This window comes from Dermacentor andersoni, chromosome 9, assembly GCF_023375885.2.
Source record: "Dermacentor andersoni chromosome 9, qqDerAnde1_hic_scaffold, whole genome shotgun sequence".
Classification (NCBI taxonomy): Eukaryota; Metazoa; Arthropoda; class Arachnida; order Ixodida; family Ixodidae; genus Dermacentor; species Dermacentor andersoni.
In genome coordinates, this window is record NC_092822.1 from 42,543,014 (window position 1) to 42,560,264 (window position 17,251).

A 17,251-nucleotide genomic window follows, 5' to 3' on the forward strand; every position below is an offset into this window, starting at 1 on the left:
CAACTGCCCGGTGGTAAGTTTCTCGCGTGTCCGTGACAAGTCGTAAGGTGGGGTCCATGGCGTAAACTCTGCAGGGCGACCTTTGAATCGCAGAATATTTCAGGGGCGTTTCCCGATTGAACAATTGAATTGCTGCACGCAGAGCTGTAAGTTCGACAGCCGTCGTTGATGTCAAGTGCGATGTCCTGTATTTAGTCACTGTAGATTTCGCTGGGACAAATACTGCAGCTGCTTAACTAGAGTGCATGACCAACCTATCGATGTAAACATGTAAGCGGTCACTGCGGCGCTCATGTAGTAGCATTAATGCTGCCTGCTTGAATGCTGCAGACGACATTTGTGCCTTTTTCGTGATGCCTGGAATGGTAAGGCATACTTTGAAGTGAATGCAGAGACCACAGTGGCAACGAAGGCTATGCTGCTGGGACGTAATTCTATGGTAACGATGCTCAGTGAGTAGTCACGAACGAGACGGCTGAAACTCGTATGCGGCCTAGTTGTCGGCAGGCAAGCAAGATAATGAAAGAGTGTTCTCGCGACAAGTCTATTGTGCTCTATTAGAGAGTCAACTGCAATGTTCGTTGCTTCAGGGCGGTCACGCGATATGGCGATTGGGGCTACTGTCGACGCACACTTAGTGAGGTCGAGGCACGTCCGTAGAACTTGGGCTGGCATACTCTGGAGTGTGCGGAGGTTCGTTTTACTGGCGCTACCCAACACTGGGAAGGTGTATCTCAGGAGACGTGTAAACAATGCATGGTACAGTTATAGCATCGATTGCACAGATGCGTCCCAGGGCTTTCCGCCGACAAATTCACCTCTTCAACCTCTTCAACCTCTTCTTTGCATATGAAGTATATGGCGTCCAAGACAAATCACGGTCGATAATGACTCCAAGGAAATGGTACTTTGTTTCATCAGCAATTACATGCCCATTTATGTGTACAACATATGGAGTCATTGTTTTGCGTGTAAAAGCGGCTAAGCGGCACTTTTCTGAGTATGGTTCTAGGCCTTTCACATGCAGGTAACAACACGTTTGTGTGAATGCCATCTGTAGTCTCGCTCCTATCGGCGAACGTGTCACGCCGGACGCCCAGATGCAGATATCATCCGCGTAGATGGATATCGTAATCGTCCTTGGCAATGATCCAAAAGACGCCGAACGGTAGCATTGCTAGGTATTCTTGTAATTCTATCGTTAAAGTAGGAAAGTACTGAAAGCCTAACTTTCCGTTACAAATTGTGTGTCCTGCACTATAGCTTCGAGCAACATTTACCCATAATATGCAGCGAAATGCATTGCTGTTCCCATTAGTGTATCTCCGAGCCGTACGATAAAGCTCCATGGAAACTTGTTAACGTGAAAAACGTAGTTAACTACAACCTGTTCAGTTGCCGGTGCTCAGCAGTAAAATAGAGACCTCATATAGCCATATAACACCTTACCAAGCACACAAAGTCAGAAACGCAGACCCTTTATAGTTCATAATTGTGCACATCTGAAATAAACAGCTACGAAAGTTGCGCTTGCCTAGTTCCAGCCACTTCTTTTTTCGCCAGTTCCCTGGCTCTTACTTTAATCCTAGTTCGCTTTGTTTATATGGAGCTCCCCTTCCCTCTCGGATTACTCTGTGTATCCACTGCCCTGCTTCTACCGTCATTCTATCCATCCATCCCTCGGTGCATTGCTTCATTGATCCTTCTAGCCACCTCCTCCTTTCCATTTCACCGTCTCGCCCCTTTCCTTTCTTCCTTTTTTTTTTTTTTATCCACCCGTAGTTGCCGAGTCGCTCGAGTAGAGAGCGGCCTCCGCGATCTGTCGATTCATCCATCCAGCGCTCGCATGAGGCCGCTTCGTCGGCGCATGCGCCTTGAGAGGGCCAGTTTGCTCCTGTGTCTACTTCTCCTCTTTCACTGCTACAACAACCCCAACTCTCTCTCTGTCTCTCTCGCTCTCCTCCAGCTCTCTCGTGCGCTCCGCCATCATCCTCCAGAAGAACCTCGGCGCTCCGCAAACGGACCGCGGAGAGCGCGCTCGGCTCTCGTGCAGTGCGGTCACGCTTTTCGCTTCGTGCTTCGCCTCGACGCAGGCCACGCGCTTATCTAGCTTTGTGTGCTGCGCGGTCGCGCTTTCCTACTAATAAAAAAATAGCGGCAGCTTGCGCCGGGCAGAACGCACGGCTCCGGTTAACGCTAGAGGCAGCCTCGGCCATCGCAATTGTTTACCTACCAGTCGCGTTGAAAGTGCTTGCTATCATCTGTCTGGCAGGTGCGCCGTCTGCTTCCGGCCGTCAGCTACCACGCGACAACTTGAGGATTCGTCAGTTGAGGCAGGTCTGCGACATCTGCGTCTCGCCGTCTGTTCACATCGAGCCGTTTCGGCGGAAACGTCGTGCGGATTTTTTCATCGTTTCGGTTGTCGTAGCCCCAGAGCGGTGTTTTTAATACGTGTTCGCTGGATACGGTTGCTTCTGGGAAAGACTCAACGACACCTCCAGCGTGGGAAGCCAGAAATAATTCAGCGTTACCTTGCATCTCGACTCCTCTGTGCCATCATCGTGTCTCCACTTTTTCGTCTGCTGTTCGGGAAGAAAGCCGTGTATCGTGCAACATGACTGCGCTGAAAGTGTCAAGCGCGCGCTTGCGAGCATATCCGCTAGACTTCTGAAAACGAGAACAAAGTGCGGTTTCAATGTGAACAGTTCTATAATCACGCCGCTACCAAAGATTGTGTCTTCTTTGCGGCGTTACAAATTCTGAGGAAAAGACAACGGAACTCGGCGAATGCGGATTGCCCTGAGTAAAATTACGCTGGTTGCGGAGACCAATTTCTGAACTAAGAGTTTGTGCGTGTTTCTCGCTTCCATTTTGTTTTCTTATTCCTTTACTGCGCAGTCATCACTTCTGATGTGAAAAACGATGTAGGTCACGTTACTACGTGTTTGCGGTGAGGTATTCGTGACTTAGTTTGCAGAAGAAAATGTGAACCGTCTCCTTTCCTCGTATCTGTGCCGGTTCCGGTTCTCGCCATGATCGAATGCTCCGTTTGCCGAGGACCGTTCGGATTAACGGCTGTGCTTCGTCTTGTCGGACTGCTGCTTCTGTGCCAGCATGCCGGAGCCAGAAGAGGTAAGTGATAATCGACCGGGAGATTCGCTTGCAATTGGGTTCTCCATGTTTTTCTTTCTTGTTCCTTTACATTACCCATTCTTGAGATGTGTGCTAATTTGATTCGATACATCTTAATTACGATTGTTCTTTCTTATATCTTCATACTATTGCTACTGTATATAAATAACAACTAAGGAGATACCACTACATAGTAGTAGAAGTAAAGTAGTAGTATTTTTGTAGTAGCTGTAGTAGCTTTATGCATGCAGAGGTAAGCAGATGCTTGTACTATATCAGAAGCGGTAAGATAATAAGTAGAAGAGATAAGATACTGCTACTTTAATGAGAGAATAAGCAGATACTATCACAAGAGTAGTAGTAGCAGTACGAAGAAATGAGTAATACAAACCACAACTATTTTTTCTTATCAAATTAGCACAGGTATGAAGAATTGGAACAGAAACACACAGCTTCTATTGCTCCTTTTACGGCTGTTCGGCGAGAGCTCACCTGGCTATACGTTATGAAAGGGTGCTACCAGGCCATAATCTCATAACTTCTCCATTATGTGCACACATCACTCAGTCGTAGAGCGTAACCTAGGGTTTTCAGTCGTTCCTAATACTGATAATATTAAAAACAATAAGAAGGAGAAAAAAGAAGTCGGTTTTATACTTTCTTTGGCCCACGTTTTAACGATTAGTGCCATAAATAATAGTGCAAGAAGTACTTTTTCTTTATTGTAACAGTTTACGTATCATCATAATAAGCTGACGAAAGCAGCAAGAAACAAACAAACAAACAAACAAAAAGAAAATGACTACTACGGGAACGCCTAGTGCAAATACGCCGCCACAGCTAGGCAGCCGTTGTCGTCACGTTTATGTTCAGAACTCCGGCAATTCTCCGTCTGTTTACAACGCTTTGCGACTGGCACTGGAAGGTGCTTCTCCGCTTCCTCGTCGTCCAGACGGAAAAAAAAAGTAATGTGAGAGAAAAGCACGGACATCCACACACACGTGGGTGGAGTCGAGAAACAATCTTCGCTGACTGCGTGAAACGACGGCAATCTTCAGCTTGACCGCTTCTCTCTGGGCTTGTAAACAGATAAGTCTTGAAGATGTCGTTGTAGGCGCCCGTGAAAAGTATATTCTCGACACGACTTCGGATGCGTCCGACGTTCAGAGGGTGATTCCTTCTCTTTTATTGCTCAAAGCGTTTTATTTCAGGCTTCTTAAACAGTGAAGAAGCGAGCAGATAGCTAACAGCGCTCAGGAAACACGTATACTACGAAAGAGACCAAGACAGCCCGGAGTTGCAACCGTTTTACAGCTGAAACTCAGCTTAAAACCCGCTTGTAGCAAACTGGTTCACGCGTTAAAAATAAGTCGATGTATTTCAATTAAATGAATATGGTCAAACACGGTTACAAAAACAATTACGAGGTTACATGTTAATTTCACTGTACAGATCTTAACGAAGCGGCGAGACACTGCTGAAACCTTTCATGGCGACTTGCTGGCAAAGCATCACGTGTGAGCGACGCAGCGATGAGATAGCGTCCATCTCGCTGTTAGGTGACGTACCTCACAATCCATCCTGCGTCCGACCATGTGCAAGTATGCTCGCCGCATGACGGAGAACGAAGCTAGTTCGGAAAAGCATGTGCGAAAAAAAAAACGCAACTGTGGGCACTCTTATGGTGCCTCTTGTGGGCTCTCGGAGTCCGATATATGCAACGTCAAGTACGCTTTGAGGGATATATATTGCACTTAAATGCAAAACCCGGGTACTTTAAGTTGTATCTCACTGGTATTCGTTTTGCAGTTCTTCGGCTATGAAGGCGCCAACCGATTTTTAGTTGTATCGAAGACTGTTGTAATGAGGATGGTTACACGGCATGAGCCTACGCGCTTATAGCGTAAGTTGTGTAAAGCAAAAAAAAAATGCATGCATAGCACAGTTGATTGATTGATTGATTGATTGATTGATTGATTGATTGATTGATTGATTGATTGATTGATTGATTGATTGATTGATTGATTGATTGATTGATTGATTGATTGATTGATTGATTGATTGATTGACTGATTTAACGTGGCGTGACTCGTTACAACTATTCCATTCCAGTGGACTTGTTCGATGAATACATTGCAGCCACAGTGAAACATGAAAAGTTATCCTTCAATATAATCAACAAGTAGTTTGGCGGCTCCGTGCACAATAAACTGCTCACGGTCGTTCCTTGAAAAGCGCGATCGTGCATGTATGCGAAGTTTTCTTCTGAACGTCGTTACTGCGAAAGGACTCCTTACATAAAATAAAACGAACAGGATCGCCGCAGTTTCCCCAGTGCAGTGCATCAAAATGATGAATCACACTTACTTTGCCATTACAGCGTGTTCACACGTGCTGTAGAGAATTGTCCTAAAATCCTCACTGAATACATCTCAGGGTTACCGCCTTCCGTTCGGTACCTGAACCACGGACTCTTGCCGCCTGTGCTTCGCGTGGTGCGAAGGCGCTGTCAGTATTTTTGTTTATACACTGATCTCGGCTAGACACTCTATTTCTGTGTGTTTTGTGTTGTGTGCTTCGCGAGTGTTATGCGCCTGTCGCATGTCCCGTTTTGTGTCATACTATTTATCATCGCATTCACACAAAGTAACAAACCAAGCCTACTGCTGGGCAAACCACTCCGGTTTTGATTAAAGAGCCTATCTGTTACAGCTTTTACGAACATTGCTACCCCAGGTGGGTCCGTTACTCGCACTGAAAGAAATAACGCTACAAGGAAACCAAATATAAAGAATTTCCGCGTAACCTCGTATAGGAACCGGGAAAAAACAACCTTCACGGGTATAAAGAAAGCCACTTTCAATAAAGGATTTAAAAAAAAAAATATGCAAGTTACGTACAGTTTGGCGATGGCACACGAAAAGCGTGACACATCTTGCTTGCTTGCCAGCAAAAAGACCACATTCAACTTTGCCAAAAGTATTGTAAGACATCAGTCCTACTTGCCATCACAATTTGCGCCTGCTACACGATTTTCAGACCCATTGTGGTGCCTGCTCCGGCCGCAAGTGCTGTTGACAATTCCAGGCACCACATGTTCGCCATATATCCAGAGTCCCTGACCACCATCTCGCTCGATTGCCTGAGAAAAGACCCAGGGCAGCGTTCTCCAGATCAATTGCGGCTAACCGGCACTCTTTGTCTTTGAGGCACTCACCCGCAACAAGAACGCCATCCCCTATGTGGTGCTTGAAGAAGCCTCCTGTGTACCTTGCTCTTCCAGGAATAGTGAAGAAAGCTAGCCTGACCACCGCGGCTCTCAAGCAGATCACATTGGAACTTCTGCATTGTTCATACTCTAACCGAATTCATGTTTACACGGATGGTTCCGTCTCGGAAAATTCTACGGGCGCCGTTGATCTACCATCTCAATCGGTCGTCATCAAGTTTAAGACATCACACGTAACGACATCTACAGGCTCTGAACTGGCCGCTCTTCGCGCTGCTGTCGAATATATTGAAAAAGAACCACCCAACAAATGGGCAATATTTTGTGTCTCGAAAGCAGTCCTCCAGAGCTTGAGAAGTTTACGACGTGGCAATTATGAACAGCTGGTGTCACAAATCCACGAAACCTGCCATTGCGCTTCTGAAAGAGGACATAATATCATATTTCAGTGGCTGCCGGGACATTGTGGCATCGTTGGTAATCACCTCGCCGATGACGCTGCCCGACGTGCCCAGGCTGGCTCACCGACACTCCTTATACCTTTATCCAGAGTCGACGCTGCAAGAGAGCTTCGCAGTCTCGCTCGTACAATCACGTTAGGTTGCTGGCATACACCTCAGAACTCTAAGTGTCGTTTACACAGCCTCGACCCATCACTGAAACTTACATTACCAGCGAACCTTCCACGACGTGACGCAACACTGCTGTGTCGGCTGTGGGTAGGAGTAGCATTCACCAACTCCTACAGCTATCGTATTGGAATGGCGGATTCACCAATGTGCGCTAAGTGCAAGTGTGAAGAGACCATCAGTCACCTTCTGTGCCACTGTTCTCGCTTCGATAATCAACGCGAGACTCTCCAGTGTGCCTTAAATAGACTGGATGACAGGTCATTTACGGAATCGAAGATCTTGGGGGCCTGGCCTCATAGTTCATTGGCCCAGAAAGCAGTTCGAGCGCTTTTTCGCTACCTGAGGGAAACAGACTTGAGTGCCAGACTGTAAACATCCTACACCTAAGTTCTCTCTCTCCCTCTTTCACTCCCCATTCCCCTCCCCACGTGTAGGGTAGCAAACTGGACTCAGTCTAGTTAACCTCCCTGCCTTTCTGTCTTCCCTTCTCTCTCTCTCTCTCTCTCCAGGCACCAGAAAGAAAGGTGGAGCGCCGTTGCAAGCTTTGAAGCAAGGAACTTTGAAACACATTCGCATCGTGCACAGATTTCAGCAACATGTCTGCACAGATGATTCGGTAAAACTCAACAGCTTTGCTGCTGCACTCATCATCCCGGCGAAATCTGAAGAAATCTAACGACTTCATGTGTGACAAGATCGACGGGTGCAAAACTCGCGGCACTCCTCGCTGCACTTGATTTAATCAATCAGGAACCACTGCAACAATGGACAGTCTTTAGTGACTCCAAGACAGCCTTTCAGTGCATACAAAGCTCAATGCACCACAGACCTAGTGAACAACTAGCCTCAGAAATTCGAAACATATATCATCGCAGCCATGACCAGAGACACAACATATTCTTTCAATGGCTTCCAGGACATTAGAGCATCAGCGGGAATGACCAAGCTGACGAATGAGCCCGATCTGGGCATGAGAGTTGTCAACGTGTCTTGATTCCGCTTTCGCGAACAGACGCGGCGCCTGGACTGCGATTGATGTCCCGTGAATGTACTTTGCCTCTGTGGGACTCGAACGTTTTCACCATGTGTCGTTTGCGTTCGTTGTCTCCGGACATACGGATGCACTTCCCGCCTGCGTTACCACGACGTGAACAGACCATGCTGCACAGTCTGTGGCTAGGCATTGCATTTACGAACTCGTATGCTTTCCTTATTGGAATGGCCAATATCCCCACGTGCGACGCACGCAGCAGCTATGAGACGCTGGCACGTATTATATGTGTCTGCCGTCGATATAGTGCCCAAAGACAAGTGATGTGCAGAGTACTGGACCAGTTGGACAATCGTCCACTATAAGAACACGAAGGTTTCGGTCCGTGCTATCAAAGGAGATCCGCGCTGAAGGCCTTGGTCGCGTTATTAAGCTTCCTGCGGTCTACGGGGCTTCACGGTAGACGTTAAGAACGCCGCCTTTAACCCCTCTATAGTGTACATGATTTGTTCGTGCTCGTCTCTCTACCTCTACATCTCCCCCCTTGCACTTTCTTTCTCTTTTTATTCCCCTTAACCCTTCCCCCCGTGCAGGGTAGCCAACCGGAACTACCTCTGATTAACCTCCTTGCCTTTCTATGCATCCTTTTTCTCTCTCTCTCTCTCTCGACGTCATAAGCGCACATACAAACAGAATAAACCAATCGTAATGACGCAAGCAACACTAAATGCACTTACAACAAATTACAACCTATATAAGTAGACCTATAAGTAGACCTTATAAGTAGACCTATAAGTATAAGGAAAAAAGTACAAGTTTGTCGAATCGGCATTTATGTCTAAACACTTGTAATGCCGCTAGAGATTTGGTGGGTAACGACTGTATATTCTGCAAAATTGCAGAATGACACAACGAACACTACGCAAATATACTAGCTGCAACAAATACGCGCCTTCAAGCGCATTATTCATTAAATAAAGCAAATAACTCTCTATAGAAACGTTCAACTATTCGTTTACATTGATTACTAGTCGATTATATCGACTATTAGCTTACATTGACAATCATCGTCGATGGTTTCTGCACAACTTATCTTTGTGTGTCATTGCCAATTTTATTATACAGGGTGTCCCATATGTCATGCACCAAGACTCAAAGATATGAAAATGACACGTAGCTGGACAGAACCACGGTAATGTTGTTTGCCATCGATTGGAGATACTTAGATTCTTTTTTTTTTTTTGTATTCCGGTTACAATTACATAATTAGTCTTTAATAAATAACGAACTTCTCAAATATTATCATTAAATGAAACGTGTCAATGAGAAAATTGTTACATACAGCGATACAGCTTTCTGTTGCACAGTACGTGCTGCACGAAAGTGTTTCTCCGAGCGTGGAACAAGCCCGCGAGAACAGGCACGAGTGCCTCTAGCGGCCAGTCGTGCGGCATTATTGCCTGTATTCGCAAGAAAATAATCTGAGTATCTCCAAGCTACGGCGAACAACATTAGCTTGGTTATGTCCAACTACCTGGCATTTGCATATATATAACACATGTTTTTTTTTTAAATCTTGGTGCACGATAGTTGGGACACCCTGTATGTATAATGGTTCGGAATAAGTGCGTCTAGCATTGCTCCGTGCCTGCGTATCGCGAGCCAAGTATTCCACCAGCGTGGGTCTATTGCTCCGTGGTTCATTCAGACGCCCCGCAGGGTCGGTCGTTTCGTAAGCGAGTCAGGACCGGTGAGCCGCCGTTGGCAAGGCACAAAGTACACGAAGCAATTCGCTCACGCAAAGCGAACGTGACCGCACTGCGTCTGTTGCCCGGCGAGAACAGGGTTACAAATAATCGTGACCCACGACGTTTACCATGGTAATTTCTGTCAAACTATACGCCACGACATATCCAAATGGTCATTTTAGGCTCCCCTGATGGTGCAAGGGAAGCCAACTCAAGCAATTTCGTGTACGTAATGAAGAAATCATTGGCACACGCAAGAAATGTGGCTTCATCATTGTCATTAGAACGTGCTTCTCAGTAAAGCTGACAATTTCTTTTTTCCGCACGACTTCCGTAACGCAACCGTGATTCTACGAAACTACAGGTCATTACTACAGGCCATTACTTTTCATACCCAGCTGTCTGCTTGTTTTTTTTTTATTTTAAATTTCGCTTTTTTTTTCTCATCGTACCTGAAGTTTTTAACTTTCTCATGCAGCTAAAAATTCACCGTGGTCGCAGAATAGCACAACGTTTTTTCAGGCGGTGGCTTCAGCTTTTATGCTACCTAGAATATCGATGCTCTTGCTAACATTGGCCGGACAACTTCCACACTTGCTTGATATGTGGCCCACGAGGAAATGGCATTGCTTTCTGATGGTATGAAAAAGTGCAGCTTGTTTAGCTATAAACACCAAGCTGTAAACTTAAGGATACAGAAGCTTAGCTTAGCCATCTTTTTTCGTTCTCCAGTTCGGCATTCTACCCCGTCTGGAACCGCATGGCGCGACCGAGCGTAACCTGTAGGTCACGTGATTTACCGACGCGTTTATGACTTGTTGACACATTTAGCGAGGTACAGTGAAAGCAATGTTGCCTATTCGAAGACAAATTAAGCGTCTCTTGCACATACCACAACGTGAGGATTGAGGCTGAATGCGATCCCGTTCGCCTCATTTGTTGATCAATGTGCGTTGCCCGTTTTCAACGCTAGTGATCAAACTGACAAGTACAGTTTCCATGGCAACAGCGGCCTTCGCAAACGAGCGAACCCTGCCGCAGCGGCGCGCTGAAAGAGGAAATGGTGGTGTTGCTTTTTCTTTTTTTTTTGATCAAGTGGGTGCTTAAGAATAAGAGTGAGTTCGTATTCCTATAGAGTCCTACGCCGTTCCCGAAACTTAGCCAGTGGGTACGTGGGCGGTGCTTTCACAGTTTTCGCTGCTTCCTCCGCAGTCATCGAAGTAATTTTTTTTTTGTTTCATCTGCACTGCTTTGCACCACATGTCTAGTAGGTCGTACTCATAAAGCTGCTGATAGGCTACATGGACTTGTAGAAAGAGAAACCGACCTAATTTGGTAGCAAACATATATTTAAGGGAGACGATCAGCCACTCACAAACGGGCCTTACGAACGGAGAGCTTTCACTTATAGCACTCTTTTTATGTTGGGGTTCCTTTTACTAAGCCTAAAGATCCCTTCTTAGAGAGGCTCGCAGTTCATAACCTATTGCCAGTTTTCAAGTTATACAATGCAGCTTAATATTTGTGGCTCGCCTAATGAAAGTGCGCCGTCTTTTGTACTTTCCGTGGTACTTCCCCGAGTTCTTTCACCAGATCACTTCGAGAAAGGCGCGGCAAGTTTCCCTAGAAATTAGGGAGAAGCGTCGTAGTTCTAGCCGCATCAACGTCGGTGCTCACTTCCACCAAAAAGCACCAACTTTAGGCATGCGACAAATGCGTGCTGCATTTTTCGCCATACTGCCTTCGCTGTCCTAATGGCACGTACACTGCGGCACGTACACTAGCTTCTAGAAATAAATTTGCAGGGTAGCAAACCGGATGCTCTTCTGGTTGACCTTCCTGCCTTTTCTGTCCTTGCTTTGTCTCTCTCTCTCTCCGCAAACCTTCTGCGAAGAGAGTGAGAGATAGATAGCGAAGAGGGGAAAGGTAGGGAGGTCAACCACGGGAGCATCCGGTTTGGTACGCTACACTGGGGACAAGGGAAAGGAGGGAATAGAAAGGGGAAATAGGGAGTTCGTGAACACAGTGTGCGTACGACGCAGTGCGTGCAGTGAAGCGCCGTGACACCAAAGTCAAATCCAATCACATTCTGCGTTTCACGCCCCGCAGACGCTTTGGGCTGCCGTCAGCCAAACAGATCGGCAGCAAAGAATACAGGACTCTTGCCTCCGGAGCCAATATTGGTGCTTCCCCATAGCTGGTGGTTTGCTTGCGTTAACATCCCAGGTGACAACCCAGGAGCCGGTTGTCGATAGCAGTATTTCTGTAAGCCTCTTGCAGTCAATGTGGCTTGCTGGGGATATGCAGGTTCCAATAAGTTTGAAGGACACAGTGTTTCTTTTCTACATTTGGGCAGACATGCTGATTGTCATCCGTTTCATGTTCTAGTTACCGCTGGTCAACGGCACATTTTTTTTTCCACAGCGTTCGCCAGTGTTGGCAGGAACACCGATTCATGTTGCCACAGAATCTGAAAAACGTGCTTTTCGGGGCTGCAGTAGCTTTCCACAAGTGTCGGAGCTCTGCTTCTTCTCGGAACTTTTGCTGAACGTCTACGCTATTGCGATGCTTCGTCTCGAAATCCTTAAACATATGACGTTGTGTGGAGACATCTATCGTCGCGAGGCTTTGCTCAGTTTACCTACGTTGAAAGGCGCCCGCCACTGCGGCAAGTTAAAAGAAATCAAGTAGCGCACCAATGTCCAAACCGGAATCTGAAGTGTTTTTCACGAGGGATTTGCCGACAGCCTGCTGGAACCGCTCGGTAAAAGAGAGTGCGCGCACGTCAATACTTTGGTCTGCGTCCGTATTTCTGAGGCTTTTCACAGAGTTCGGCGTGGGATGGTGGCAATGCTTTGAGCTGTCGCGATAGGAAAGGTCGCGCGCTTTTCTATTCGATCGCAACGCATACATCCCACGTCATGATTCACCGCAGTTACGCCAGCCAGCTTAGTCGAGCGTGAACCAGTTTAAGTGTGAAATGTCTAAAGGTTGCCGTCCGCTTCGATCCAGATTTGGCATAGGTTTGCCAGTGGCAGAATGTGCCGCTGTAGAATCTGCGCATGTGTGTGGGTGAATCTGCGTATACCCGTGAGATCGCTCTGCAATAATAGCACGGGCTTCGTGTCGTCAGCATCTCTTTAGCTCAATGATCTCTAGCATTCGTAAGTCCTTGCGCTCTTGCCCTGCAGCTAGCACAGTCAGCAAGGCGAGAACCACTACAGAGACAAAATTGTTCTTCCTGTGATAACAATCCTTTGATTCACGTTTTGTTTTCTCCACATGTGCGACAGTGAGTGAGTGAGTGAGTGAGTGAGTGAGTGAGTGAGTGAGTGAGTGAGTGAGTGAGTGAGTGAGTGAGTGAGTGAGTGAGTGAGTGAGTGAGTGAGTGAGTGAGTGAGTGAGTGAGTGAGTGAGTGAGTGAGTGAGTGAGTGAGTGAGTGAGTGAGTGAGTGAGTGAGACAACTTTATTCGGTCCTCAACAGCCGCGAGTGAGAAACCGATCGACAGCTCTTCGGGCTAGATCCACTGCGCCAACCCTTAATACACTAAACGCGAGGCGGGGAGACAGCACTTAAACCAGTTACATGAATAGCCACGCGTTGATCTCGCTCGGACGTGTTGTTCCAGCGAACGTAACAGTGATTGATTCTGTGGAGATCTTCTCTTTCTCAGATAAACGAGCGCAACGAAATACAGACACGGTTCCAGTTGTAGAAAGCGTCGCTAAAGATGTCTGAATGGGTAAGGCTGGAGTCGATTCCACGAACTAGTCCTTTAAAAACTAAAAAAAAATAGGTTTAAAAAAAATATCGGGTTTTACGTGCCAAAAGCACAATCTGATTAAGAGGCGCGCCGTTGTGGATGAACTCCGCAAATTAGGACCACCTTGGATTCTTTAACGTGCACCTAAATCTAAGTGCACAGGAGTTTTCGCATATCGCCGCCATTGAAATGCGGCCTCCGTGGCCGGGATTCTATCCCGCTACTTTGTGCTTAGCAGCCCAACGCCATATCCAGGAAAGCTAGGTGTAACTTAATAAAGCAGCTCAGCGGATGTGAGGTGAACGCTGTACATTTTCGAAGGTCAGTGATAAAGGCCTGGTCAGGTGAACTAAAGAGAATGCCTCGCTAACCGAACTGGCGTGCTTCGTTGATGAATTCGTAGTGTGGTGTGACCTTCCGAAGCTCTTCCTGTACGAGTGTAGGGGTTTGTCACGCGAGTTGTCTCGCCATTGGTCAGTATTTGCATCGCAGGAACGTTCGTCAGTCCATTGCGCAAGACAAGGTCAATTGACAAATCACTAAGGACAGGAGTATCCGACCGAGCAATGTTTTCGCGGCCGGGAGAGGAAACAGACATTAGTCTGGTGTGCCTAGGTCAATTACCGCCTGATACCCAGCCACACCTACCTAGAGGGTGTGGCTGGACACCAGGACAAGACACCAGGACACCTGGAAAAGGGCCTCTCCAATGAAACGGTGCAGGCCGACTACTGAACTTCCACGGGCTCTTTGCTTAACCTCACCTCGCTTTCTCTTTCTCGCTTGGCTTGGGTGGCTTAGATGAAAAAGGAATGACGTAAAAAGGTGGTGTATTGCGTTCGCTGCTGGAATAATCGACAAGTTTTGCGAGCAATTTGCTTATTTTACAGTAGTTCCGCGAAAGTCTTATCCTTATTACACTTGTTCATTCGAGGACACGTGTGATATATTTCCGCGTTTGTACACTGTAAACGCCCTAACGTAGACAGCTAACAGAATTGAAATATGCGATGTTTCTTGTAGTGCCACGAAGCTGCAAATTGAAGCTTCGACATTTCTGCAACACGTTGCATCTTTGTCAACCTGGAATCAAAAATGAGGAGGGCCTAAACAGAAAATCCGAGCACAGCTAAGCACTTCTTACGAGTTGTGAATGCGAATGCATTAACGTTCAATTGAACGGCGCTGAGCGGTGCTTGCAGTTTTGCGCTGCGAGTAATCTACCCTGGCGATAGTTACTGCCCGAGCCCAGCAACCAGCAGCGGCAGCCTGCGGTGCCAACGCCGCATGCCACCGAGGCGGCGATGCCAATCGGGTGACGCGTCGCTAGGCGTCGTGGCGATACCCTCTCCCCTCACGCAACACCTGCCCTTTCCCCTCGCGCATGACCACAGAAGGCGTTCCCTCTGCGGTGCCAACGCCGCATGCCACCGAAGCGGCGATGCCAATCGGGTGACGCGTCGCTAGGCGTCGTGGCGATACCCTCTCCCCTCACGCAACACCTGCCCTTTCCCCTCGCGCATGACCACAGAAGGCGTTCCCTCTGCGGTGCCAACGCCGCATGCCACCGAGGCGGCGATGCCAATCGGGTGACGCGTCGCTAGGCGTCGTGGCGATACCCTCTCCCCTCACGCAACACCTGCCCTTTCCCCTCGCGCATGACCACAGAAGGCGTTCCCTCTGCGGTGCCAACGCCGCATGCCACCGAAGCGGCGATGCCCATCGGGCGACGCGTCACGGCGATACTCTCTCCCCTCACGCAACACCTGCCCTTTCCCCTCGCGCATCACCACAGAAGGCGTTCCCTCTCGCCCACTCTGCTGCGTCGAGGCGCAGCTCATGACGTGGCGCCGCAGCCAATAGCAATGTGAGTTTTGATGCCCTTTGGCTGCTACAGAGGACGGACGGCGGCATTTTCGCTCAATGGGCCATTTGGCGCTTTTGCACCCAAAAGGCTAGTCGTCTCTGAACCACTGGAACGTAGTTTATTTATTTTTAAAAGCAGGAGATAACATTCGATCGGTTTGTGGGGTTTCCTAATGAAAGCGTGTCTGGACGTCCCGCATATTCGAGCCGGACTGCTACGGAGCTGGTCCCCACGCAAAGGCTTCGTTCCCTTTTTAACTCAGCCCCAGTGGATCGTTTGCGACCGCATAACCAAGGCCTATCGACGTAACGACCGCTTGAGCCCGCGCGAGAACGTCGGCTAGCCGCTCGAAAAGGGACCACGGGACGCGCAAATTGCAGCGTACGTTGGCGAACTTGAAGCCCGATAGCGATCGCGGTACCGAACGAAGGGTATATGCCAGTCGAAAACGGAGGGATTAAGTATTCCCCGGCATGAAAGCACAAGCGCTGCGCGCCAAAGGGCATGCGCGTGACAACTTTGGCGGCCGGCCTAAAAGGCGCATCCATGCGGTTTTCCTTTGTGCTGTATCGCGATATTAAAAGCTTGGATCAAAACGTACATATAAGGGTGCCTCCAAGTCACGTTTCTACAATAAGCACAATAGACCACTAAACACTTGTGGATCACTTCTCTTCCACGGACGCTTCAAATAATATCTGCTATTTGAAATTGGGAACACTGAGTGTACTGAGAGGTTAAATTATGAGACAGCGCCTTATGTTGTTATGAATTCTGTTATTTTATTTTTGCTGCGTCTTAATAACTCTTGCTGACACCGTTGGCTGTCTGTGACGTTTGCGTTTGTAATTATGTTCCTGCACTCTACTCGTGACCCGCTACCTGCGAGAGCCAGAAAAAAGGCTGAAAAAGGCAAATGTGTACTTGTGTGTACAATTGTGTTCGGAGCATATCATATTTTGCTTTACTGTGGTGTATTATTGTTGTACTGATATACGTTGCATTTTTCTTTATTTTCTCCTCACCTTTATGTAATGACCGCAGGGGCATTTAGACAAATAAAATGAAAGGAAAAATGACAGTATATAAAAAAAGAGAATGCTAAAAGAAAGTGGCGGAAGAAGAGCGTAATGCTTCATTACGGCGTAATATAATGCAATAAGGTTGTCTCTATCGTCCGGTTTCTTAGCCTACATGGTTAGTTTTTGATGTATAGCATAAAAGACAACGCAAGATGAAGTCGAAGGCAACAAGAGTTAGATTTTATGTTCTATTATTTGTGGCATACACATTTGTCCACACGATCTGTTCGTTACTTTTTTTCGAGATTCGTCCACTGGTACCAAGGTAAAAAAAAAAGAATGTAACGGGCAATAAACTGCGATAAAGCGAGAACGTCTGTTTAGAAACTGTAGCTCTATTTGAGCTCCAGTTTCAGGATGTTGCCACACACGGGCCCTTCAGTCATGGCACTGTCAGGTTCGACGCTATGCTGCGTTTCCCGCGTTCAGCCGGAAGCCGGAAGTACATGCTTAATCTTATTACCTCCTAAGTTTTATAAGTTCCACTAGGAAAATACATGTTTTAATGTTTCATTTAGTTGGTGTAACCTGCATGGAACGTGATTACAATGTTTCACTTAGTGAAATTTATGTGCAGTGATATCAACACTGACATTCAGTGACAGAGAGCTCGGCCAAAACAAATAGCTGAGATTCAAGAATGTTCTTTCTATATACGTTCCATTAAATATGTAGAACCTATTTCGAACGGTAGTGTAGCAAAGGCGCAACGACGCGTGGACACAAAGGAGACAGACAGAGACAGACGTCTGTCTGTCTGTCTGTCTGTCTGTCTGTCTGTCTGTCTGTCTGTCTGTCTGTCGGT

At 47.3% G+C, this 17,251-nt stretch overlaps 1 protein-coding gene across 1 annotated transcript in view; it reads left to right on the forward strand.

The window, feature by feature from the left end:
* Positions 1–1,414: 1,414 nt before the first annotated feature.
* The window catches only part of LOC126527648 (uncharacterized), a 279,332-nt gene continuing 263,495 nt past the window's right edge, over positions 1,415–17,251 (forward strand). The window contains exon 1 of the mRNA XM_072284527.1: positions 1,415–3,132. Within this exon, the coding sequence (XP_072140628.1) occupies positions 3,033–3,132 (100 nt within the window). The 5' untranslated portion in view covers positions 1,415–3,032. The remainder of the gene's footprint in view (positions 3,133–17,251) is intronic.